Source organism: Colius striatus, chromosome 1, assembly GCF_028858725.1.
Source record: "Colius striatus isolate bColStr4 chromosome 1, bColStr4.1.hap1, whole genome shotgun sequence".
NCBI classification, from domain to species: domain Eukaryota; kingdom Metazoa; phylum Chordata; class Aves; order Coliiformes; family Coliidae; genus Colius; species Colius striatus.
Window position 1 is genome coordinate 163,181,210 of NC_084759.1, and position 26,211 is coordinate 163,207,420.

Sequence of the window (26,211 nt, forward strand, 5' to 3'; positions counted from 1 at the left end):
GTTTGAGAAGCTTATAGCTTTCTTCATTCCATGATTCAGCAACAGAATTTTTGTAATCCAGGCAATGAGGATCTTGACAAGGCAGGCAAGGCTTGTGTATGCTGTATCTTTTCTTCTAATCAACAAAATTGATACATATGTAACATATATTTTGTATGTAAAAAGAAAAATATTGTTAACATATGATATTTTTTTATTGTAAAAGTTTCATGTTTGTCTATTTTTTGCTGTTTTACAAATATCACAATAAGTAACTTGTTATTAAAACCAATCCATAGTAATTCTGACAGAAGGCAAGAACAATCCCTTTCAAACAAATCCTTTCGCATTAGAAAATACTTCCAGCAGAGTACACCTTTGCTGGTTATTTTCATGTCTCTGCATGCTGTGTGCTTGCCTGCTTTATACATGAGAAGTGTAGGGCAATTGCAGTTGGCTGTTGTTGCAGAAACTGACTTCTAACACTGCAGCTTTTGGACTCCACTCAGCTTGTGCCACAAAGCCAGGAAGATCAAAATATCAGACTGTCTACAGAAGAGGCAAGACAAGTGTAAGGCACTATGAAATGGGGCACAAATGTATGAGTTTCACTCTCTGTGCAAAAATCTAGGTAGGCACAGAAGGTGCATTATCCAATAGTGATAATAACAATATATTAAAGAGAAATCCTACGTAAGAAAGTTTACAGTGTTAGGGGTTTTTTACTGCTGAAAAATGCTAAGCTCTGCTCAAGATGGAAATGTCTATGTGACTTCACAGCAATCCTAGTGACATTTGCAAAGGCAATACAGTTTGTACTCTGGTTCTAATGCACACTTTATATATATTTCAATCTATATTGAAATATATATAGTAGCTGCTGTGGACAGAGTCTCTGCTTGCCTTTCAATTCGTCAAGCATCCACTTGCTGTGGATGACAGATGAGTTGCATTTCTTGATTTATTTCATTTGAAAGGAATTTAGCATTTCACATCTTGTTACATTCCTCAACAATAAACAGAGGAAAGAAGTAAGTGGAGGTGACTGTGAGATTCACTTAAAAACTGTAAAGCCTACTCTGGAGTTTTGCACAAGGAAGTTGGTGGCACCATTTGACAGCTCTCATGGCTTTGCTAGAATTCTGTTCTGGATTGCACTGAAGTCATTTGCCTACATCTTTTTCAACAAAAATTGAATCAGGTTGTATAGACAAAGGAAGGCTTATATCTTCACTATGGTTCACACTCTTCAGCTGTCATCCTTAATCATAGAATCATAGAATGGTAGGGGTTGGAAGGGACCTTTAGAGATCATCTAGTCCAACCCCCCTGCAGAACCAGGGTCACCTAGATCAGGTTGCATAGGAACATGTCCAGGCAAGTCTTGAAGACCTCTAAGGAAGGAGACTCCACAACCCCTCTGGGCAGCCTGTGCCAGGGCTCCGTCTCTCTCACAGTGAAATAGTTTTTTCTTATGTTTAAGTGGAACTTTTTGACTTTAATAAGCTAAGTATTTTGAAAACTATAAGAAAAAAGTGTATGCCAGGCTATGTAATTCTTGTCATCTCTACAATCCAAATCTTCCTACATGTATGCTACCTCCAAATGTCTTTAGTAGTTAAGAAAAAAAGCTAAAAAAAGAAATGTGTGTGTATAGTACAAGATTCTCCTGTCACTGATATTTGTTGTTCAGTGTATCAGGTGACTATTTAAAGTTCTAAAACATAATCTGAAGAAACTAGGCCCTGTTGTAATTGATATGCTCAGTTAAATCTGTCTCACATTAAACTGAATATATGGTTATATTTTCAGCTGTGATTCAAAACTGAAAGCAGAAGAATGAAAATAAAAGTAGTACAGAAGTACTACTTCAATGTCTTCAATGGAATTTTCTTGGTAAAATTTCTCTTTTCTTTATTGTATTTAGTACCTTCAAATTAATTTTTCATTTTTTTTTTAAATTAAAAAAATAATCCTCTGTTGTTTTTTTTCCCGCCCCAAGGCTCTGGGTTTTATGCTTTTTGTATTTGGCCTGTGGCTTTTGTTGGACAGAAACAATTTATTCAGTGTGTTATGTAAGTGTAAATAGAATTTTTCTTTTGTTTCAAGTGATTACAGAATAAATCAACAGTAACTCTGATAGAGGGTGTTTTTTTTTCCCACAAGATGGCAGTATTGGATTGAAATTCAAATTTATTATTTTTTTCTGTTAGGGATATTTATCAAAACAGGGGAAAACGCATATCAGTATATCTACAATTTATATATGATTATTATTTACACAATTTATTTTCTCTTGGTGTACGACTCACGGGTAATCACTGAAATATAAATCATCTATATTGATCTTTTCTTTGTATAATTTACCAGATGGAATTTGGCCTGCATTTGACAAGCTTTTATGTACATATCTGGATGGAATGAACACAGGTTGGAACTTGGTCCTCCTCAGACAGATATTCTTTTTTCCCTGAATATCTATCAAATTGCTTCACAGAGAAGCAAGTTTTGGGTCACTTAACAACAGATGTGCTCCTAAAGAGTTGTCTGCCTTGGCTATACCAAGAAGCATTGATTCCCAACCAATGGGATCGGAACTATCCAATACAGCAGTTCTGAGAGGAAGTAATTTGAGACAGAAGTAATGAAACCCTCTGCATATCTATGCAAAAATGGCTGAAGTGGGAAGAGAGAAGTGGCCAGTAACAGAGCATTGAATCTGAGTCTGGATTTAATGACACGTATATCTATGTCCACGTAGGATTTGTACATGTGCTACTAATTTTCGGAAAACAGAATAAATCTGTACACTTGTCATTATTTTCTAATTTCACTGTGAGTGTTTCACATTGTTCAGTTGAGTTTGTTCTGTGTACATCTCATATATTATTACCGTGCTCTCAATTTATGAAAATATTCCTTTTTCTTTCTGTGACTGTAGATAACACAAGTACTAATAATACCCTTTAATAATTCTACTGTTTCCATCCTTTCAATAATGACATTGCAAAGATTTAATTGTTTTTCTGGAATAAGTTTTTGTAAGTGTAAGTTTCATAAAAAAGATAATTAAAACTGAAAGTGCACTTTGTTACAGTTTCTTCAGGCAAGAACCAGCTGGTGGCATATATTTCTTATCTGTTGCTTGGAATTGGATCTATTATTGTTTTTACATCAGCTACAGGATTCCTTGGAAATGTTATGGAAGTCAAATGTCTACTAGTTGCAGTAAGTGTAAATTAGACTCAACTTTTTTGTAACATGAAAGGGAGTTTTGTGTGCATGAAAACTGTGATCCAGTCTTGATATTGTGATTTCCACTTACAGTGTTTAATAAATCTGACACTAGAAAGATATTTTAAGGTAAAGTCCTGGCTCAAATAAAATCTGAATAAAACTGAAGATTCTTCCATATTACTGCATAAATGTTTTCAATGCCAAAACACTTGCAGTTTGATACAGCAAAGATTTTAACCACTGTGTTTATTAAACCAGAAGTTTTAAAATTAATTTAATATTGAAGTTACACAGAGTGACCATTTCTCAGTAGGTGCTCACTTGCTTAGTATATGCTAAAGAAGTAAATTGTTGCAGAATATTGCAGGTTGAAGGCACAGGTAGCTACAGCATGGTTACAATATTGAAACAGAGAGTATGATTAATGAAATGTTACTTATGTAGACCTACCTGGATACTCCATATTATATACAATTACTCCTTTTTAACAGAAGAACACTTTGATTTCTGAAAAATTACACTGTAACTGTATGTTCTTATGATCTCTATGATTAGCTTCTCCCTCTATCTTTTCTTTATTGTCACCTTTTTTTGGATGATCTGGTTTAGACTATGTGAAGGTTGAACCAGAGACTTGTTCTACTGATTTGTTTATTAAGCACTACAAATATCAGCTGGAATAGCAGAGCCCAGGTACCATAACCAGGAATCTTATTCTTTCACCCTTCTTGCACTGCCTTAGGCTTGTAGTGTTTACTTCACAGTTTATTAGACAATGAAAGAGAAAGAAGTGTCTCATTTACAATTTCCATGGAAGTATATAATGTCACAGTATCTAGATACTGTGGGTGAAAATTAGGTGTCACTGGTAACAAACAAAATCAACTCTCTTTTTGTTTTATTTGTATGTCTTATAGCTCACACCTAGTCAAGGAGCCCTTGACTAGGTGTGAGACTTAGGTGCTGTGATAATTCAAGCAGGAAACATTGAAATTAGTTATTTTTCAGGGGAGTACAGAATGTTAGGGACTGCTAAAGCAGGTTCATCCAGATCACGTCACACAGAAATGTGTCCAGGCAGGATTCGAAAACCTCCAGAGAAGGAGACTCCACAGCCTCCCTGGGCAGCTTATTCCACTCCTCTTAACAACAGCTACTTAACAACAGCTTTTGTTCTTCACTTCCAAGAAAGTTCTGGCTTTTTCTTTAAGCTCAAAACAGTGGGTTGTGCTTTGCCTGAAGCCCACCTCTTACACTATGATCTCCCACTTGCTCAGAGTTTCCAGGAAAAATACATTTCTTAAGTTAAAATGACTCTAAATAATAGTAATGAAGGATTATACATGAGCTTCTGGATTTTTTTTTTTTTTATTGCATTGTTCACTTGTTCAGTATTATGTTTATACATAATTTGGGATTTTTTTTTCAGTATGTGAGTTTTCAAATCCTGGTGTTTGTTAGCCAGATGGCAATATTAGTGCTGATATTCATGAGGAAAGGAGGGGTATGTAAATAAATTGTGTGAGCCTGCTGATAATTTCAAAGTAGTTTCTTGTAATTAATTAAAAAAAATCTAATAGTCAGTTCTGACAGTGCAATGTATCATCATTTCTTTGAACTCGAGTATTCTACATGTACACCAGGCATAGCAGAAGATGTGGAAAATTTAATTTGAAGAATTCAGCATGGATCAGTAGTTGTAAAGGAGACTACATGAAATATAGTTCCAGTTTTTCTTCTGCCACAAAACGTATTCTCCCTCTTCAGGAATGTGGAAACGATATTGCAAGTGACAGCTTTATTCCTTTTCAAGGGATGACTCAGAAAGTCCCTCTTTCCCTAACATCAGCAGTGGTAGGAGAAAGCATTAGATGTTAACCTGTGTCTGCTAGCAGCTGCTGAATCTTTGCTTTTAACAGGAAGCAACAGTAAATACTAACGTAGCTGTTGTCAGTAGTAACTGCACTGCTTTAAAGCTTTATTCAGTCTTTTTTTTTTTTTTTTTTTTTTTTTCTTATGGATAGTATCATCAACAGCTTGAATACTCCTCAGTATTATGTGGAAAGAAAGCTGGTCTGAATCCACACTGGTTCAGCTGCTTCCCTTTTCCATAATTTCAAAATTTATGGTTTGAGAAAACCTCCCATGACCATGGTCTCATAAGGTTCATACAATTCTCCCAGTCCCGCTGCTATTCAGGCAGGGTGCAGCACAAAGAAATTAGTTTTACTTCATCTGAGTGAATCTGTATCATCAAGATTTCTTCATTAAATGTTGACTTATAATGATCAAGTCTTGATGTTTTATGTGGTGGCTTTACATCTTGAAAGATTTGAACTGTCAGGAATGATGCATTCTGGAGTCAGCTATTTGTGCTAGGAAAATTGGTTGAAAGATTGCAGTGAAATTTATTTTGTATCAACTGTAATTGCACTTAATCACAACCTTAATTAAGTGTTGCTGAAACGTAATAACTGAAGGTAACGTCATCATTCACCATGCAAGCTTTTGAATTTTGTTTTTAGGATGACTGCAGCAAGGGATATGAATTTGAGAAGCCTCATTTTTTTTCTTGTTTTATAATGAAAAGTTTCAGTGACTGAAATGTTCTCCACATATTCTCTGCTACACTCTCTATTACCACACTCTGTGTCTGCTTCAATTACTATTGAAGGTGTATTTTTACAGTCTCTGCAAATATGCCTAATCTAGGGCCAATGTGAGCTGCTAGTTCCCCTAGCCCAAAGCAATCCTTGCCTTGGCCAGATTGTATGGTGGTCATACATTTGTGTCACATTAGGTATAGAATCAATTTCAATTTTATTATTATGTGGTGCTTTACTTCTTAAAAATAAGGATTCTGGCTCCATTTGGGCTAATCATCTTGTGTCTACCTGTGCTATGTATGTGATTTGGGGCACTTAATTTATCTTCCCCTTTTGCTTTCCACTTCCTCATCAATGCAATGGCTATGACATGCCTTAGATAATATTTGTCAAATTGATTAGAATACTGTTCCTTGCAAGTAACCCTTGAAGAAACCTGAATATCAATCAATAAAAGATCAAGGATTGTACAATCCATCCATTCTCCTATCAATATGCATATATCAAGTGCTATCAATATTTATCAACAGGTCCACAATCAATGGAACAACAGGATTGATGAAGTTATTTCTGAGTATGGGAATGAGAGTCTGGCTAAGCAAGAACCAGTGTGGAACATCTTGAATGTTGTGCAGCACAATGTAAGGAAAAAAACCCCACAGAATATCACCGTCAAAAATATTGCATCAATCAAAAATGTGTATACCAATCAGAACTTACTTTAAAAATCAAACACCTTTAGTTAAAGGATTAATTTTTTAAGATCCACTGCTGATATCTTGTGTGAGTGGGCAGATTCCTTACTGTTTCTATAGATTATTATAGATGAGATTTTGTCAGTGTATGTAGCAGCAAACAGTCTGGTTGCTCAAGTTTGTTGCAGCTGAAAAAGCAGATGAATTTCCTAATGTCTTTGCCAATGCTAGATTGAACACTTGATCTGCTTAGAGCTCAGACTGACCTGAACCATGGAAAAGCAGAGTTGCTAAGAGGTCAAAGCAGAGCTCCTATTGTGAGAGCATTTGGATAAGTATCACATAGAGACTCATAAAAAATGCTTAAAGCTTGAAATGAGCTTTGAAATCAATACTTTCAGCACACACACTGAATTATTAATCATCATAATTTTTGTGTCCTGGAAGCATGGAATTTGTTTCCATTTTCAGAAAAGTCCTTTAAATCATTTGTGTGGGATCAATTTTGGAAATTATTAGCACTGTTTTTGACCAGTGACCTACAACCTGCCCTTGAAATTAATTCGGTATCATGAGGTTTTCATTAGAAACACTAAGCTTAACAGTTTAATATGGTTGAATATGGTTCCATAGACCAGCCCTGAAACCCTTAATAGGACTTTTTGCAGAACTGAGTACCATAGTTCTTGACAAACACTGAAGATAATTCATGATTCCATATGTTTCATGAAGAATAAATGTCTTGACTCGAGATTACAAATATATTTGTAATGTATATTTAAAATCTGTTCTTTGAAAATCTAGTCTTCTGTCCTTGCATTCATGATTTCTCTGGTGATTAATGATGACCCCATTATGTCAGTGGTGTGGCTAGACTATGTGCTGATATACTTGAGCTCAGTTTTAGTGGAGTGTTGTGGAAGCACAGGTGAGCTACCTACTCACCACCCACCCTGGTGGGCATGTTTAAATTGTGAGAGATCTTAAAGGTCCTGTGGATATTTTGCTGTTGGTGTCTAAGCCAGGTAAAATATCAAATCTGCCAAGGTGAACCATAATCATGATTTTGAATGAAACACAGCCAACTCTAAGTTGTGTTACATTCTTTCAGCCCTTTACAATACCATCAGCGTCTGCCATGAAAAAAAGAAAAAGCCTAAGATCATGAATAGTATTAAAGAAGAACCATATTTTTATATATTCTTGGTAGTATTTCCTGTACTGCTTAAAGCTGGTGATTTTTATAACTCAGCTTACAGAGATATTTAAAATTAATGCTTTTACAGAAAAAGGACAGTTTTGGCTAAGGTATCTAAGTTTTCAAAATTTAGAAGCAGTGTATCTTGGACTGACTTTTCAAAACATGAAAATGAGATGCTTTTCTTTTACATCTCTGAGCTAAAATATGAAAGAATTTTCATCACACAAAACAATTCAAACACTTCTGAAGTTTTAACCTGATTCAAAATGAAGCAGTGCTGAAATTTCCTACATTAACAGAATTTCATTCTCCAAGCTGTTTGATGGTTTGTTTTTGTGTGTCTGATATTGAAATAGATTATTGGGATGAGCTAGCAGGTAATCCATCTGAACAGGGCACAGTATTTGCTTTGTGCTTCATATTTGAGCTGTACCTTTGCAAGAGATTAATTGCTGCTAAAAACACAAATTGGAAAGGGGAGACTTTCTAAAGATCTCCTGCTAAAAGCAGAGAAATTTTGCAAATATGACATTAAAAGTGACAAAAGAATATTTAAAAGTTTTCAAAATTTGATCCTTAAGTTTCTAGATCAAAGTAAAACAGTGTCTATGGGTTTATTTTTATTTACTAAAGCGTGTTTTATAAAATCTGTCCCCATTTACTGTATTCATTATGAAACAAAATTAATTCTATAGTTCCAAATAATGTACAGTTTTCTTTCTTCTTTTTGTTGTACCTCACAGTGAGCACATCCTCAGTGGAGCTTACTGCTTACACACAACGTCTACACTGGAATTATTTTGGAGGCTAAGGGTGATAGGCCAAATGTTTTACTTTATTCTGGGTTTATAATGTTTTTGTTTTCTATTTACTTATGTTCTAGAATAATTTAGAGTCCTGTTCCTTTCAAGAATGTTCCTTTCAAAAGTATATTTGAAGAAGATATTGTTCTTACATCTGTATTATCTAGTGCATATCATGGGAATTGATCCATACATGAGGGTGAATAGTCCACTACAGAAACCTCTCTCTGTTGAACATAGAGGGAAACTATCTAGCTAATTTAACCACCTGTCACCTGGGGTGAAAACTCCTGTGTGACAGTCTTTATAAGTGTTGGACTTAGCAAGTTACAGGATTTCTGTTCTAGAGGGAGTGCTGTGGAAGATACAATGTCACACAGTGGGGAAAGAATAAAAACAAGGAAAATAGTACTCAGATCCCATGTTCCTGCACAAAGTCCAGTCTGAAGAAATGGTTTTGTGATAACTGAAGGGATTCTGCATACAATGTGGTAAGAAATGAAAAACTTGTCTTGGAGAGTGTAACTTTTGCTATTAAATAGGCTTTTGAAAAGAAAAAACCCAACACATCCAATCAAAATATATTGTCTGTCAAGACTTGGCTTACAAATGCCAAAGTAATAATATTCATTGTTTTGTCTTTTGTCACTCTGAAGACATGATTTTTACTTGTTAGATGTCAGTCATGAGGCAGTTCTAAATTAAAGATACTTCAAGAAAACATGAGTTATGCCTGATCAATATCACAGGGATATTTAGTGGTGGTTTAAGAAACAGCAACCATCCTGGTATTTAGAAATCCATCCTCTGCAAATTGATGATGACAATGGAAAGTGATATTTGCCACTTGTAATTACTGCTCATTATGGAATGTCAGCAATGTCACTATCTGGTTGGTATTATCTGTTTGTAGACCATGTCCAGTACTTTCCAGTATAAGAGGAATGAGCAAGGCATTGAAATACGAGATGTGTTTTCTGAGACTAAATCATATGAGCATTTACATGTCTTAATATCAAGGGACCAATCTGCATAGGGTCATCAGATATCATCACCTGAGCTGGAGCAAAGTGACACATTGTTTTGCTCTATAAACTTTCCAGTGTTAATAGGACAATGTAATGGGCAAAGGTTGTTTCTCAACAGTGGAGGACAGTAAACATTAGAAAGGATGTTGTCAAATGACATCTGACATTGTCTTCCCTCGGTCATCAACTTGGAATTGTTCCCTATTTCTACAAACCTATGTCATTATTAAAAGGTCACTTCAAAGTATAGAAAGAATTTGTTTATATTGTATTTATAGCTTTTTAAGATATGTAATAATTTAGAATTTCTTTTTAAAGTAATATAATAAGCATAGGCTAATCTGGAAAATATGCACATACATTTCAGGGTACATAATGCGTGAGGATCAGTGAAAACTTGAAAATACTGTTTCAATTACTTGTGAGGTAATGTCTCAATTATACCCACACAAAAGCAAATTTCCTTTTGATTAAGTCACAAGCTGGAATATTTCCATACAAAAATATCTGATTTACTTCAGAACTGTCTATTTATTTCAGATAATTTCAAAAATTGCTATAGCTAACTCTCTGCACTACACATTACTGATGCATTGGCTTTCTGGCAAGTAAATATTGGAACTCATCATAACATGCAGAAAGTTCTATGTATTTTAAAAGTACGTCTTCATAAAGTTGCAATATGGATTCAAGAGTTGAAAATATTTTTCTTGGAATCTATTAATCTGTACTTGTTTAGGGATGTGAAGAATATTTAAATACATGGTTTGAAAAAATGTTTTGATCTTGACTGCAATTGCTATCAGCCTGCTAATTACACAGATAAGAGTACTTTTAAGCAAAAAATCCACAAAATATTTATATTCTACTGGGGATAAAATCAATTCAGTACCATTTGGTTTTGGCACATTCTCCAAAATTTTGTAAAGCTTTTCTTTTGTAAAATTTTGTAAAGTAAGATCAATTTCATTTACTAACAAAATTCCATATATTGAAACACCATCCCAGATGTCCAAAGTTTGTTGAACTAAATGTCTGACCTGCCTGTGAAAGCAAACAGCATGGCAAGGACAGAAAGTAGTTAAAGAGAATGCAAAATCTATGGAGCTAAACCATCTTTTGTTCTATATTTGCATAGAACCTAGTCCTTTAATATGGTAAATCAAACAATACAAAATCATGAAACCCTTCCTCACACATATCTATGAGAAAATTTTATTTCTTATCAATACTCATCTAATCCTTACTAGCAAAGTACATAAGGGTCTCAGGATTTTCCATGTACTATTATTGACACCTTCTTGTCAGATGGGAAAGAGCTGTTATCCCCATTCAATAGGTTAAGAGCAAAGTCACAAAATCATTTAGGTTGGAAAAGAATCTTGAGTCCAACTGCATTTGCATTTCTAGGGCACTGAAACATCTGAATTATGTGCTGCTTGAAAGAGATTTCAAGGTACTCTGTGTATGTGGGCTCAAGTGACTTTCTAGTGGTCACACAGCAAGCCCCTGCCAGAGTGGAGAATTAAACTTGTGTCTTCAGACACATATTTTGGTCATTTTCCTTTATATCCTTCTGCATTGTCGTTCATAGGAGCCAGATCAGCACTCAAATTAACTCCGTTACAAGTATCAACATTTTCTTTGTTGTTTTTAACTCACTCTTTTCCCTTTCCTCAAATATTTTTGGTCACACTAACTTGTCAACTGTTTAGAAACACCAGAAAGAATGACATTTGGCCTACTGAATCACGAACTCAGAATTTGGAGCATTAGTGTCGTGCAAGAATTATCAGATCAGTGCCCGTGAATGTTCTTCCGATAGAATTTGGATCAAGCTTTACATATTATAATCACTAGGATATTAATGTTGGGGATTTAATGTGTTTGATTATTGTTCATGGCTATGGATATGGTAGTATACTACAAAACTATGTGTTAAAAGTCTGAAGTACTATGCCATTTACTAGCTGGTTAATAAAGTTAATAAGTTAATAAAACTTCATAATAACTGAATATTAGTTTCCTGATTTTCTGGAATATCTTGTTCACAGTGTTGTAAATAGTACTGTATTGTATAACATAGAATCATAGAGTCATTTTGGCTGGAAGATACCTTTAAGATCAAGTCCAATATTTATTACAGCCCTATCAACCACTAGACCATTTCCTTAAGTGCAATATCCACTCATCTCTTGAATACCTCAAGGGATGATGACTGCACCACCTCCCTGGGCAGCCCATTCCAATGTCTGACAACCCTTTCAGTAAAGAAACTCCTCCTCATACCCAGCCTGAACCTCCCCTGGTGCAACTTGAGGCCATTTCCTTTTGTTCCATTGCTTGTTTCTAGAACAGATCAACTCCTGTCTTGCTACAACTTTCAGGTAGTTGTAGAGAGTGATAAGGTATCCCCTGAGCCTTCTTTACTGCAGACTAAACACCCAGATCCCTCAGCCGTTCTTCATAGGAGACGTGCTCCATATCCTTTACTAGCTTGGTAACCTGCCTCTGGATCCTCTCCAGCACCCCAATGTCCTTCTTGTAGAGAGGGGCCCAAAACTGGACACAGTATTTGAGGTGCGGCCTCACCAAAGCCAAGTAGAGGGGAATGTTCACCTCCCTGCTCTGGCTGACAACACTATTCTTGATACAGGCCAGGATGCCATTGGCCTTCTTGGCCACCTCAGAAATATATTGAAATAGAAGGATCCTTTTATCAGGTTCTAATGAGAAAGAAACATTTACTAAACATTGCTGATAGTTATTTAGGCCTTTATCTTTCCTTCCAGTTCTTCTCTGTTTTGTTCTTGTCTGTTGTGCAATTTAATCTCCAAAAATTTCACTGAGTCATATAAATATTGAACTCTTATCAGCTCTTTTCCAAGAAGTGTAGTAGTAGATGACGTCTTTCATTCTTGCTGAATGGCTCTTACTATTTATTTAATCAAAAGGCTTCAATGACTGACATGGAGTAAGCTTGAAACCCTAAAATATTCTTTATTCTCTGAGCAATGAGGGAACCTGGTGTATCTAGAAGAAAACTGAAGAAAGTGTGGTATTACAAGTGTATGTGTTAATTATTGTTAATTATTTCTTGTCTAAAACTTCCCATTTTAATAATCCATTTTCTGATGCTTATAAGTTTGGTAACTTATTTTTATTCAATGTAAATTTCAAGTGCCCACGACACGCTGAATTTCTTATTTAGACAACTTCAGAGAAAATAAATATGTCAATTCAGAGGTGAATGATATGCTTGGAACAGCACCTGAATGTTCTTGGCTATAAAGATATTCTGGGAGACCATGCCAAAGACCTTTTTAAGGTACTTAGTGACCATTACTCTTTCAATTTGTACTAAGCCACTCATCACCTCATAGAAGGTAAGTAAGCATGTCCAGACTGACTGACTGTTCCCAGTGTTGAGACTTCTTCATGTTTTTTGAAAGAGTTTCCAGGAGGGTTTGCTCCATATTACTCAAAGAGTGTAAGGTGAGGCTGACCACCCTCTAGTTCCTCATACCCTCCTTGTCCTTTTGGAACATAGGTATGATCTTTGTTTCTCTGCAGCAATCGGAAATCTCCCCCAAACACCATAACCTTTCAAAGATTATAAAAAGTGGCTGCTCAGTGATATTAGTCAGGTCCACATGGATCAATGGACTTGTGAATGTCCAACTTGTTGAAGCACTTCCTGTACATTGGGTCTCCTCTCCCTCAAGACTCCTATGCAGCTCAAGGACCTGAAACACCTGAGGGCAAACATTACCTGTAAATAAGGAGTACCCCAACCTTTCTGTCTCCTTTATCATGAGATCCACTGAAAAATGGGTCCATATTTACTATTCATCTACTTACAAATGTGTTTCTTGCCACTGTTCACATCCCTCAACTGTTTCAAGTCCAGCTGAGACCTGGCTTTCCTGCACCCAACCCTGCATGCTTGGGCGGTGTCTCCCATTTCCATTTCTACTTTCTGTATACTTCCTTTTTATGTCTGAGACTAGTACTCAGTTATCCCAGTTTTGTTTCTGAGACCAGCTGGGAGTTATCCATACTAGCCTTCTGCCACGCTTACTAAACTTACTGCACATCAGCATGGATAGTTCTTGCGCTGTTAGGAGGTTGGCCTAGCAAATCAGACAGCTCTCTGGAGGCCCCTTTGCTCTTCATGATAGTCTCCTATATGACCCTGCCAAGCAGATATCTATTTTACGACCTTAAAGTCCACACCCCTATGGTCATTGCAGATGAAATCCTTCATCTTTGAATTTCCAACCACTTCCTCCTTATTTGTGAGTAACAGAACCAGATAGATCATCTTCTCTGGATGGATTGTTGATCACCTGCAACAACCCAGCTTTTTCCATACACTAGAGAAATCTCGTATAAAGTCATGTTGCTCTTCAGATGTCAGGTGGTTCCCCAGAGTTCAGGGGCCAGCAATCATGACGCTTATTTTTCCAGTTGCCTAAAAGAGACTTTGTGGACTTCACCTTCCTGATCAAACAGGTTCTGGTGGATATGTACTATGACATCATCTTCATTGGTTTGTCCTCTGATCCCTGCCTATAATCTCTCAGCTGTCTCATCAGCTCTTCAAAGGTGAAACTGTGCATCCTTTCTGAGATACCAAGTTTTGAGAGGGAGTGCCTCCTTCCCTCCAAGAGCTACACTTTCAGAATACTTCAGTTGGTGTGATGTAGCTTTTGCCGATATGCAGATACTTCTATTCCATCCCCATGGGATTGTTCTTCATTAGTCTAGTGCAGTAAATTGTATCCAAATCTAATAAACAGCTATCCACGTTTCACTGGTTTGTTACACTTAAAAGAGTTGCTTATCCACTTCCTGTTTTAAAAGGGTATTAAAGATGGGATTATCTGGGTTAATGCAGCCATGTAAAAGCTGAACAAGTATTCTAGCACATGTGGAGAGTAAGGTAGTCCTGTAGAATAATTCCTCCTACTTATGCTAGGAGGGTGTTACAGAGTGACATATTTGAGAAGCACTTTTTCTGAGTGGGAGCCTCATTGCACTAGCTTATAGTTTCTACATCTTCAAATGGTTAACATTAAATTAAGTGTATCTCACTTTAATATTACAGAGTTAAGAATTCAAGAGGTCTCAAATAAAGTCACATTCAATTCTGAATTTATTCTTAATGTATCTGTATTATAAAATGGCTGTCCTTTATATACTTATATACCAACTTTCCACAGTAGGCTAAAATCCAAATCCTATACGAAAGTACTCTGATCTGTACCCAAATATTATTTTAGGATGAATAGAAGCAACTTCTATTGTCTCAGTGACAATTTGGCATGCCCAAGTGAGAACAGAATGTGCTTCAGTATGTAACATAATACCTATCGAGATCTGTAATCAATGTTCACAATAAAACATACATACTGGCTGCTAAAATATCCAGCAAGCACATAGATAATTAGATAATAGACATACATCTGTGTGCAAAGAAGATAATTTATAAGATTGCCAGTATTGCCAAACACACTTCTGGTGTTTAACAAGAATAATTATAAAAAATATCACTATCAATATAAATATTTAGTAAAAAAAAAAAAAGATAAGAAAGAATAGAGAAGAAAATTTGTGGGATTTAAAGTGCATTAATTTTTTTTATATGTTCTCAGATAAAAAAATAGTAAGATATATTTGCCTATTTGTGCAATGCTGATAGGGAGACACTAGAGGACACAGAGAACTTAAGAATAATACAGGACATGGAACAATAAATATGAGATTTACAGAATGCCATAGTATACACATCTTATCATATTCCACACTGTAAAACCTACTGAATAAGACTGAAAGAGATAGCTATGTGGCACTGCACTGTCAGAGAAAATTATATTTAAGGGCACTGTGCCTCAAAGGAATGGCATGGAAAACAACTATCAATAGCTGTGTTAAAGCTCAATAAGGAAATAGTGGATCCAGTTCAGTAATTTAGAAGTAGTATCACCAAAATTAAGAAATGAATTGAAGGTATTATTGATGTAAGAGTGCAGGAGGAAAGCATAACAGCATAAATTCCCTATACAAATCAGTACAGTCAGGAAACAGAGACTGTAGTTACATAGTTGTTTCCATGTGGCCTAAAAGCACTTTGCTGCTAAAGACCTGGTCCCACTGTGTTCATATACTTAGCTTTTGTCCTATCCTTGGCTGGACATCACCAATGGTATGCATGCTGCTTTGTGGGAAACTGGTCGAAGGCCATTACTGGTGTCAAAATGATGTGTTTAGGGTGGTTTGTTTTGTTTTGCTTTGTTGTTGCTATTGTTGTTTGGTTTGGTTGGTTGGCTGGTTGGTTTGGTTTTTATACTTGTTTTTTTGTTTGTTTGGGGTGGTTTTTTTGCCAATACTTGTCCAATGTAAAATACATACAATTTAGGGGTGAAAATTTTCATTCTGCTTCTCTGTAAGTAGAATGTCTTAACACCTGTGTTAAAATAAGGCTCTCTCTTGGTTGCTTAGTTTCTTAGTGTGATCCCCACTGTGTTACGTGCCTGGAACCACAATGGTTAAGCATTAATAAAAGGACACAGTGCTTTCATTCACTATGTGTCATGACTTGAAATTTCAAGATGAGTTCAACTCTTTGAAAAGAATGAGGCTGGAAACCCATGTTCCCTATCTCTGTAATCAGTTGTCCAATTGTTATAACACTAGATCAAGGGATGGAACCAATGTCAGTATGTATAAAAAATATTTATGCTGTTCACTGACTAATGTTTGGGGAATCCTCCAGAAGGCTTAAGGAGACTTCAGGTTCATCTGAATAAATCCTACACTGCTCAGTTTAGACTGAATTTTATAGAGCTACAGGTACAAACTAGATGCCACATACCACTTTGAAATTGCAGTTTGAAATTGTGTAGTGACTGAAGCTTCCAGAAATTTTTTGGACAGGGCAGGCAAAAAAGACCTATATGGCTGCCTACATGGCTAGGCAGTCCTAGAAAAACAGTGACATGAACTTCTGGTTATTTTGTGTTCATATTGCAAAAGAAATAAAAATAACAGTTATTTAGTTTGCATGTGTATCACCGTACTGCTCAGCTCCTGAGGGAACAAAATCTATGGTTCCCACAGGACAGTTGTAATTTTGTTTAGTACTTATCCAAAGCTAATTTAACCAATGTCAGTTCCTCTGTGAATGTCATGTGTATGTTCTAAATGAGAAGCTCCTGTGACACTATAGATAAAGCTACTCCGATACAAAAATAATGGGGAAGAGGTTCAGATATTTTAAATATTAGTTTAGGCTAGAAGAGATGACATAACTTCAGATACAACCTCCAAGAACTTTAGTATCCAAACTCAAAAGATCAGGATAGATCAAAGAAATAGATTGTTTTAGATGAAAAGCTCTTAATAATGAAAAATGGAAATCATGTTTGAATAGGATACTAGCAGTTAGGACACCATTATACATCAACAAACAAACAAAAAAAGGAACATTAGCATGAAAATGTAAAAGAAAAAGTAAGGTGTGAATAGGGGTTTTTTTAGAGTGAGTTACTAGCTCTTCGAATGATCACTAGCCAAGCTGCTGTTATAAAAATAATTCCAAAAACAGTAAAGAAAATAATATCTTTTCTACTTTAACAGATGTAGTGACATTAACATATGATCCCAGAGTTCTAATGATATTTCAGATGGAAAGCTGACCTTTCTTTCTCTAAAGAACATTTTTAAGCCTTAATTGTACTAAATACACAAGCAGGTAGTCCTACACAATGCTTTGATCTCAGAACTTATGATATTTATCCCTTATGACAATAAGGTGATTAGAATGATCTGTGTATATCATATTCTGTAAAACAAAGTTTCACAGCTAGATTCCCATCATGTATTTTCTCTTGGAAAAAATACATGTTTATACTTCAATTTTACTCAGTCTGAACTGTTTTGAAGTAAATAAAATCTGTTTAATATCGACTAAAATAAAGTTTCTGAAGGCAAAGGATCAATGTTTAATTCCAGATCAACTAAATAAAGCATTTAAATATTCTGAAAATATGGGTTTTTTGCCCCCTTCAAAGTACTGGAATTTGGAGCTGTTTAGATAATCTTTTCAAGTACTTCAGTCTGCAAGTAAATATCAGTGTTCCCATGCATTGACAGTTTCAAAATCTTGAACTACTGGAAAGTAGCTATAAATTTAGCTTATAGTAAGTATTGTCTTTTATGTAAACAAAGTTTTCACTTTTGCTTTATTTTTAGATTTTTTAACAGCCTTTTTTTTTACTTTAAGAGTGTGCCAATTCTTAGGGTTTGTTACATGTGAGAGAATACTTGATTTATTTCTTAAAGTTCTAGATTTTAATGTCAGAACAGTGGCTTTCTTTAAAATTTCACTTGCAATCCTCCTATCTGAAAAGAAATGTTTACATTAAAACATCGAGGCTTAGAAAAAGGCTGTGGGGACGGGGAGCCATAGGGTAATTTTTTTTAAAAAGCTTGTAAAAATTGATCAAATTTCATATTTTGTGTGTGCTTGACTTGGCTGGAGTTGTCAGTATTGCATATCTTGAGGTTTTGGTCTATCTGCAACTGGATTAATTTAACTCTTTGGGTTCCCAGCTGTATCTGAATGTTTTGAAGGCACAACCCAACTCATTACTGCAACATTCAACTGGACATCTATTGTCTATGAACTGCAAGTTCAAATCCAGAGAATAATCATGAAAGCTATGAGAGATCAATGATAACACATGTCCTTTTGCCTATAAACACTATACGGGTATTATCATACAGTATGCATAATTCTACCCATATTTAATTCCATTTCAACGTGCCCAGAGTTTACGAAGTGCAGTGTGAGCTTAAAGGGCTTTTTAAGGTAGACAATGGGTGTCACAGCTTTGGGGGAACAGGCTGTTAATATTAGACATTTGTGATGCCCATGGGAAGTTCACGGAACACAAGACAATTCCCACCTCTCTCCTTTTTGTTGAATGTAGGATAAAAAATGAAGTCCCAAAGGGCTAGGTAGCACAACCCCTACCCTCCCCACTGTATGAAATAAATTTTTACTATTTCTTGGGAGTTCTGCCTAGATCTCTGTAGTTCCATGTTTTCCCAGTGCTGGAGAAGCCACAGGTTTACTATCTGGCTATCTATTCCATTTTATTATAGGTTGCAGGTGTGAACCAAAATCGTTGAAGTCTAGTATAGCCAATAATTCCTAGATACTATAAATGAGAAACACGATGAAATGAGAGTGAGTGTATGATTTTGAACAACATCATTCTAGTTTAACTGGGGATGGCAACATCCATGTTTTTGAATGATTTCATTGAAACTGGTCGTGGTTCTTCAAAATCTGCAGCACAGTTTGGTAAAACACTTTTTCATTTAATAAATTAGGCATTTCCCAATGGCTTTTGAATCTGAACCAGGATTCAGTACTGAATTATTTCATGATGATGACTGTTATAGCCTTCATTACCTTCCCTTCTGCTATCCCTGGGCTGGTACCTCTTAGCATATCACATCTGTTGTGTTCTTATAAATAATTCCATTAATCAATCATTATCAGAGTCATGTTTCATATGCTTAGGTGGATTGGATACACTAAATATTTACGTGAAACCACCTTGCTTCATTTGCTAATTCAGAGATATGTATCATTCATTCAGCAGCTCAAAGGAGTAGAATAAAAACTTAAGGGTGGGTCTCAAGAAGATGGGGTGAGTCTTTTTCCTGTACTATCCAGTGACAGAACGAGGGTTAATGGGCAGAAGCTGAAGTACAGAAAGTTCCATTTGAAGATGAGAAACTTCTTTGCTGTGAGCATGAGAGAGCTTTGGCACAGGCTACCCAGGGAGATTGTGGGGTCTCCTTCTCTGGTGGTTTTCAAAATCCACCTGGACATGTTCCTGTTCAACCCAATTGACATGGTCTTGCTTTAGCAGGGGGTTGGATTAGATGATCTCTGGAGATCTCCTCCAACTCCTACCATTCTGTGATTCTGTAATCCGTACATTCACTAAAGAAAGAATAGGCAACAAGAGTATAACTTTGATGTCACTAGCCTCAATTTGACATGCATTTTGCCACTCCTAAGCAAGATCTTAGTATGAGCTTAGTATTTCAATATATATAATAGTAGGAACCTTAAGATTTTCAAACCTTCCTCTGCCAAATCTGATTGAAAACAGCAATGTGCCAAAAAATATGGGGAAGGAATGACAAATGGATGCTCAGGTAAGGATCTGTCTGAATATCCCTGCATGCACACTTGTAGCCATTTGCACTCACACAGGCAGACCTTTACAGCATGGCCATGAAATCAGGGCTCATTTTCCTAATAAATGCTGCTGAAGAGTCAGACTGTTAGCACACTTCGTGAATCTGCTGCCTTATAGCTCTGCATTACATGATCTCCACACTCCTTGCATTGAGTTATGGCTCTATGTAAATAACTTGAAATATTAATAATCTTTTTATTTGCTAGAAAGGAAAACATTCCTTTTCATTACTTCTGACAGATAGCTGTGTACACTAATAATTTTCAAATCCTCAACGTAACCCCAGTAAGTTGAATCATCTGTGAGAATTCACACTAGCTACAGGTCTGATCCATATGTTAGGAAACAGTTATGTTTTAGATAAACTAAATTCAAAGTAACAGAGGTAGTCCAATATTTTAAAAGCAAATAGCAGAGTCACTGGTATGCTCTTTCCAAAGTACAGTACTGTGTTACAGCTAAAGATCAAACATTTCTTGTTGATTCTTTCTTCTATGCACTAGCTCAAAACCTCCAAGTAGTGATGATTTTTTTTCCTCCAAAGTAGATTTATGTTTTGCAGAAGTAATAAGTACAAATGAAAAATCTAAGAGCAAATATATTTAGTATGTTGCCACAGCTCTGTGAACATGAAAAATGCTGCTGGAATATTTCTCTATATTTATTTATAGCCTTTTCAATTTCCTCCCTCTCAAAGACATATTTATTTTGAGTGCATCATGAATATCTGTGTCTTTCAAACAATATTGTAATTGGCTTCTTTGCATTGCACACATTTCATTGTGTCCTGTGTAGTTGTAAAAGCCAAAGAGGAATTCTTCAGGAACAGAAAGTCCAGGTTCTTTTTAACTTCACACCATTTCACAGTTTGTGTCAGGAGGTTGAGACATCCCTTTTTTCTATTGTAGCTAACAACGGGACAAGGGGTAATGGGATGAAGCTGGAACACAAAAAGTTCCACTTAAACTTAAAAAAGCCTATTTAACTGTGAGGGTGACAGAGCAGTGGCACAGGCTGCCCAGAGGGATTGTGGAGTCTCCTTCCTTGGAGGTCTTCAAGACCCACCTGGACATGTTCCTATGTGACCTGATCTAGGTGACCCTGCTTCTGCAGGGTGATTGGACTAGATGATCTCTAAAGGTCCTTTCCAACTCTTATCATTCTATGATTCTATTGTATGATACATGGGTCTTAACTCCACCATGTTTAGTGATGTTCCTCAAGATGAATAACAGTGTGAGAAAGAACAGAGCTTGAATCACAAGACTTTCTCCAGCTTTGTTGGAAGAGAAATGTCTAAAAAAATAAAGGTATGCACTGCCTTTGCTGCCTTCATAACAGTAGATGAATATTTGCTTGTGTGTCAAAATAGGATGAGAACTCTTTTCGACTATATACATTGTGAAATATACTGAATGGGTTATATATAGATAGGATAAACTATTGTAAGGGTTATCAAAAATGTAAATAGAAAGGAGAGGTTTAAGTTAAAAAACTTATTCATGACCACCCTTAACTGGAACTTGAGTTAGAAAGAAAAGTATTGAAATCAGCTTTGCAGCACTGTACTTAGGACATAGACTCAGAAATTCTTGATTCATTTTTCTTCTCTGCCCTTTGCATATTGGGTCATTGTAGGTAAATAATTTAATCTCTTATTGTTTCAATCCCCTCCCTGTAAAATAGAATAAGAACACTTTGTCTTCATTTGTCTGATTTGGTTTAAATTTTATGCCTTTTGAAAACAAGGTCTGCTTTTTAATTCTGTATATTTGTTTAATGGTCTTTGTTTGGAGTCCTTGGGCACTACTGTAATAAATAATATTTCCATTGTTACTAGAAAGGTTGCTTGAGGCAGGTTCTCCTACTGTAAAAGACAAAATTCACAGGCTAGGATCACAATAAACTCATTTATAAAATTCAAGTGAAGCTGCTTAAAATCCAGCCATCATCAGGCCATGTCTGCTTCTATTAGCAACAATGAGTGCTTTTGCTCTCTATCAGTGAGAAGGGTGTTCAGCTCTGTTATTGAAGACGGTTAAATCCAGACAAAGGCTAGACAGCTTCATCCACAGAATTGCACAAAGCTCGTGCCATTAATAGTAAATCCAATCCAAAAAGACACAAGTTTGTATAGCACTTCTGTTTATATTACCAAGGTAATTTTTACTAAATGCAATTTAGTACGATATTGTTAGAGGAAATGTCTATAGACATTTTAATTTGTATCTGGCAGAAAAAAGCAAAGATTTTATGAAAGTATAGAAAGTAAAATTCTTCTAAAGCATATACAGTCAGACGATAGCACAGTAGAGTCCATTTTCAGATTGTTTTGTGTTTCCTGGTTGGAATCTCTTGTATTTTTAGGTATTTGCTTTTGCTTTGTTATGCAAAAGCACTTTAAAGAGCCTTTGTGATAAAGATATTATTGATTGCAATATTCCTGTGCTGACAGATGATTCTGATGGAGAAGATAATTTGAAAGTTATGCTAACTTACCTGTGGGGAGTAAAATCTTTATTGGTTTCATGTTGAATTTAGCCATTGAACAATGGCCAGGAGGAAAGCTCCATGCAACAAGACATATTTACAGTGATTAAAAAAAAATAGTTACTCTTCAAGATATCAAATGATACATAATCACTTGCTCTTATGAATTCTGACATCTAGTAATGACAAAGGGGTGTGAGTTCTAAGGTTAAATCTGAATCCTTGCCTTTTCATAATTTGTCACACTTCTGACTTTATGTTTCATAGAAATTATGAATATTCTTGACATTTCACCTCAAAAGCTTGAAAACTGGGTCAGATAAGCTGTCCAAAATACAAATTTTTAAGAGCATCATAACTAATTAGGATTACAGAATTATTCTAGGCAACTCCCGAGTCATGAGAACTACTCTGGAAGTGTGAACACTGCCAAACTGGGAAATACTTTCTCTTATATCTCAGCTAACCCTGTTAGCATGATGCCATTAATAGTGGACAGATTTGGTTCAAACCAGGACAGCTTTGACCCCATCTTTCAAGTTAGCTGGACATTGTTTCTTAGTTCTTAAACAGATGTTTTCCTCCATAGCTGGTGAAACCCATGAACTCAGAAGGATGTTCACATCAACAGTTACTTTTCAGTTTTCCTCCTTTTCTCCTCTTTCTTCATGAAGGAAATGGAAATCTGCAGCTCAGCTCCACCATTTTAGAGGCAGAAATCACCACTTCTTTTTTGCTTCCTACTTATCTCATCCAAGGTGAGGTAAAGCAAGCACTCAAGATATAGCTAAGAGACAGAGGAACAGGAATCCTGTAGAAATTATACAGTTAGAACCTGCTTATTGCTACAATCTCAGGTCTAAGATTTGTATAGCTAATGTAGGCCTATAAACTTACTGACATATTTTTTGCTGCCCTTACTTGTTTGTTACAAGTGGCATGTCAGGACAAATATTTTCCAAATCAAAGATATGTTAGTATTCTATTTCCTACTTCTTCAGTTTCAAGTTCTTTACTGTAATTCATGGCATGAGTGGGGTTTTTGTATAGGGTTGAGATTTTTTAATTGAGTACTTAAGAAATGGAGGCATTGATTTCATATTTTTACACCTAAAAATGTTATTTTTATCTTTTTGACATTTAAATGTCCTTAAGCTTACTGATTTGTATAATAAATAGATGTATTTAATCCCTGAACCTTTACTTCATGCAAAATGGAAGAAAATATCTGTGAAATCTGTGTGAAACACAGCTTCTAAAGGTGAGAAAATTCATCAGTCAGCAACTAAGTCAACAGGATAGTTTATTGAGTTGTGGTGGAAGGTCAGCCTGGCTAAGCATTCAATAGCCATCTTTGAAGACCAGCCTTACAAACAAATTGTAAATACACATAATAACAAAAGTTTCCCTTTACTCTTTGATGACTATGAACTGTTTTTCAAAGAGTGTAAATGATTTATATAATGTTACATGCAGAGACTCCGGCCATGGATACACTTTATGCAAGGACCTGTGCAGCTGGCAGAGCACAATGAGCAACATGGCAACAAGAGCAAGCAGGTTTGAACAGTGAGTGAAGAAGCAAAAGAGATTCAGACTAAGAGGTTGTTCCCTAACATACACCTTAATGGCAATGAAAAGAATTATAACCTAAGTCTAATGCTTTTGAATTTATATTTAATCCACTTGGCCGTGATTGTAAGCCAGTACTGTATGTGAGAGCTTGTGTTTGTAAATGCAGAGAAATTTGCCTATGACACAGGAATGAGCTACTGGGCATTAATGAAAAAAGTTTTGATGTGGTTTCTAATGAGTTTTAACCTGTTTAAATAACATCACATAGTAGTTTAACATATCTTGTAATTGTCTTCAATAATTATAAACTGGCCTTAAGGGCAGCTGACTAACATCAGCTCCCAACTTTTAAATGTATTTGCACTATACCTGTCCTGTGCAATAACGTAATATTGTGTCTCCTCTACATTTTATTGAACCTGAGTATTTGACTTATCCATCCTGTGGTGCAGTGAGGTAGCGATCCTGACATTTTTAAATGACTGATGGAAAGATCTATTGACAGTAAACAAGATTTTTCTCCCAGAAAATTCTTAACCCTTAAACCAGCAAGTTTCAATTACTTCTAGATATCTGCTGAAAAATTTTATATACTCCAGATCCCTGAAATAAGTAATAATAGGCTACATTTCTCTCAGTGAGTCCAAAAAGGTGTAATAAATCACTGTTTGTTTGTAAAACACATTTGAAATCAGGTGTGCATGGGCATTACTCTCTGGATCCTTCTGCCACAGTCCCGGACTCAATTCAATGTCAAGTGTCAACCCCAAACTGCCTCATCTTTAAGGATCTAAAACTGAAAAGTTATATTTACTCCCCACAATAAAAAAAAAAAAAAAAAAAAAGGCCATAAATATCTGAGGAGGGAATCACAGTCCTTATTTAGTTGGGGGAGAGGTTTGGTTTTGATTTCAGAAAGCTGTATATTTGAAATGGAATTGAAGAAAGAAAAAAATTCCAGAAATTATGCTGTCTCATAGAGAAGTAAACTAAAAACAAAATCATGAAGATATCTGCCATCATTTTGTTCTCCCTAAACTACTTTTCTAAATTCCTCTACAGATTTATTTTCATTTGGTTTAGTAGTTTGAAACAAATATCAGACTCATTTCTGAATGTCAAAAAGGAAGCTTATAGTTGTAGTCAATTTTATCCACATTCTTCACAGAATTAACAACAGCATGCATCTTGTATTCTTAGTGCATTGTCTATCATTTTATAAGTGGTGTTGTGTGAGCCTCTTTATATATACCTGTAGTAACTTGACGAGGCATAAGTACCATTCAAATAGCTTCAGGTATAAAGAAACAGGACTATAAAATGCAATTTATTTTTAAAAAAGTGCAAAACCAAAATCAACTAAATATACTCACTGACAGATGTGTCATGTAACATGTTGTTTCACAATAGTTTAGCATATTATTTAATACTTTATGTTGATAATCCTTGTAAGTACAGAAAAAGTCTTTTTTATTTTAATATATCAGCAATAACCAGGCTAACAAGATCTACTGAGTGCCCTCAGGTTAACAAATAACATGATAATCCATATATTAAACAAATAAAAGAATCTATCTATAACTAAAGTTAATAGACAGGAAAGAAAAAGAAAACAAGCATAGAAACTGTAGAAAACCAAAGCTGGGAGTCTGAAAAATCATTAGATTTTTCTTGTTTTCTTTTTTTGAGTTGTATCTTATGAGGGACATCTATTGCCATAACCAAAGCTCAGATCATTGTTTATAGGCCTGATCAGGATTCACTAGACAGGACTTGTTCATGGAGGAGCTCAACCCAGACAGTGTCCTTAGAGCTCACTGTCCATGTGGGGTTCCAGCCAAGCAAATTTGTGGGTGCAGCTGCACTTACCCAGCACATGGAGGACTCAAGACTAGTCAGTGGAGCTCTGCAGAATGGGATGGAGAAAAGTAATGGGGTCTTGGGTTTGGTTTGTACCAAATAAGCAACTTTCTCCTTTCTCCACTTTGCCTCTGCCCTTACCATGACAGAGTGACATCTGAAGGGGAAGGGAAGGAATAATCACAGACTGAACTCAAAGGTAGAGACATTCAGGTCAAGAGTGACAGAGTTGAAATAAGGGAAGGAAAGGATGAAAAGGATAATAAATCTCATTTTTCACTGAAGAAGTTTGAACAGCTTCAATGGCTAGTCTTCTGTTTCCTCACTACAAGAGAGAGAAGAAGACAGAAGAAATTTCCTTACAGAGGTAGTGTACACTTCTGGAATAAGATGCAGCAGCAGGTAGAAGTAAATGTCTTAACAGCCCATTTAAGAATTAGCTCATTTCTGG

General features: G+C 35.8%; 1 protein-coding gene across 1 annotated transcript; it reads left to right on the top strand.

The window, feature by feature from the left end:
• Positions 1-1,818: 1,818 nt before the first annotated feature.
• TSPAN19 (tetraspanin 19) lies at positions 1,819-11,325 on the top strand. The gene is given in 9 exon segments (XM_062016667.1): positions 1,819-1,875; positions 1,982-2,054; positions 3,077-3,207; positions 4,646-4,720; positions 6,353-6,463; positions 8,869-9,012; positions 10,289-10,319; positions 10,322-10,375; positions 11,234-11,325. Coding segments are annotated over 9 exon segments (768 nt in total).
• The last annotated feature ends 14,886 nt before the right edge of the window (positions 11,326-26,211 follow it).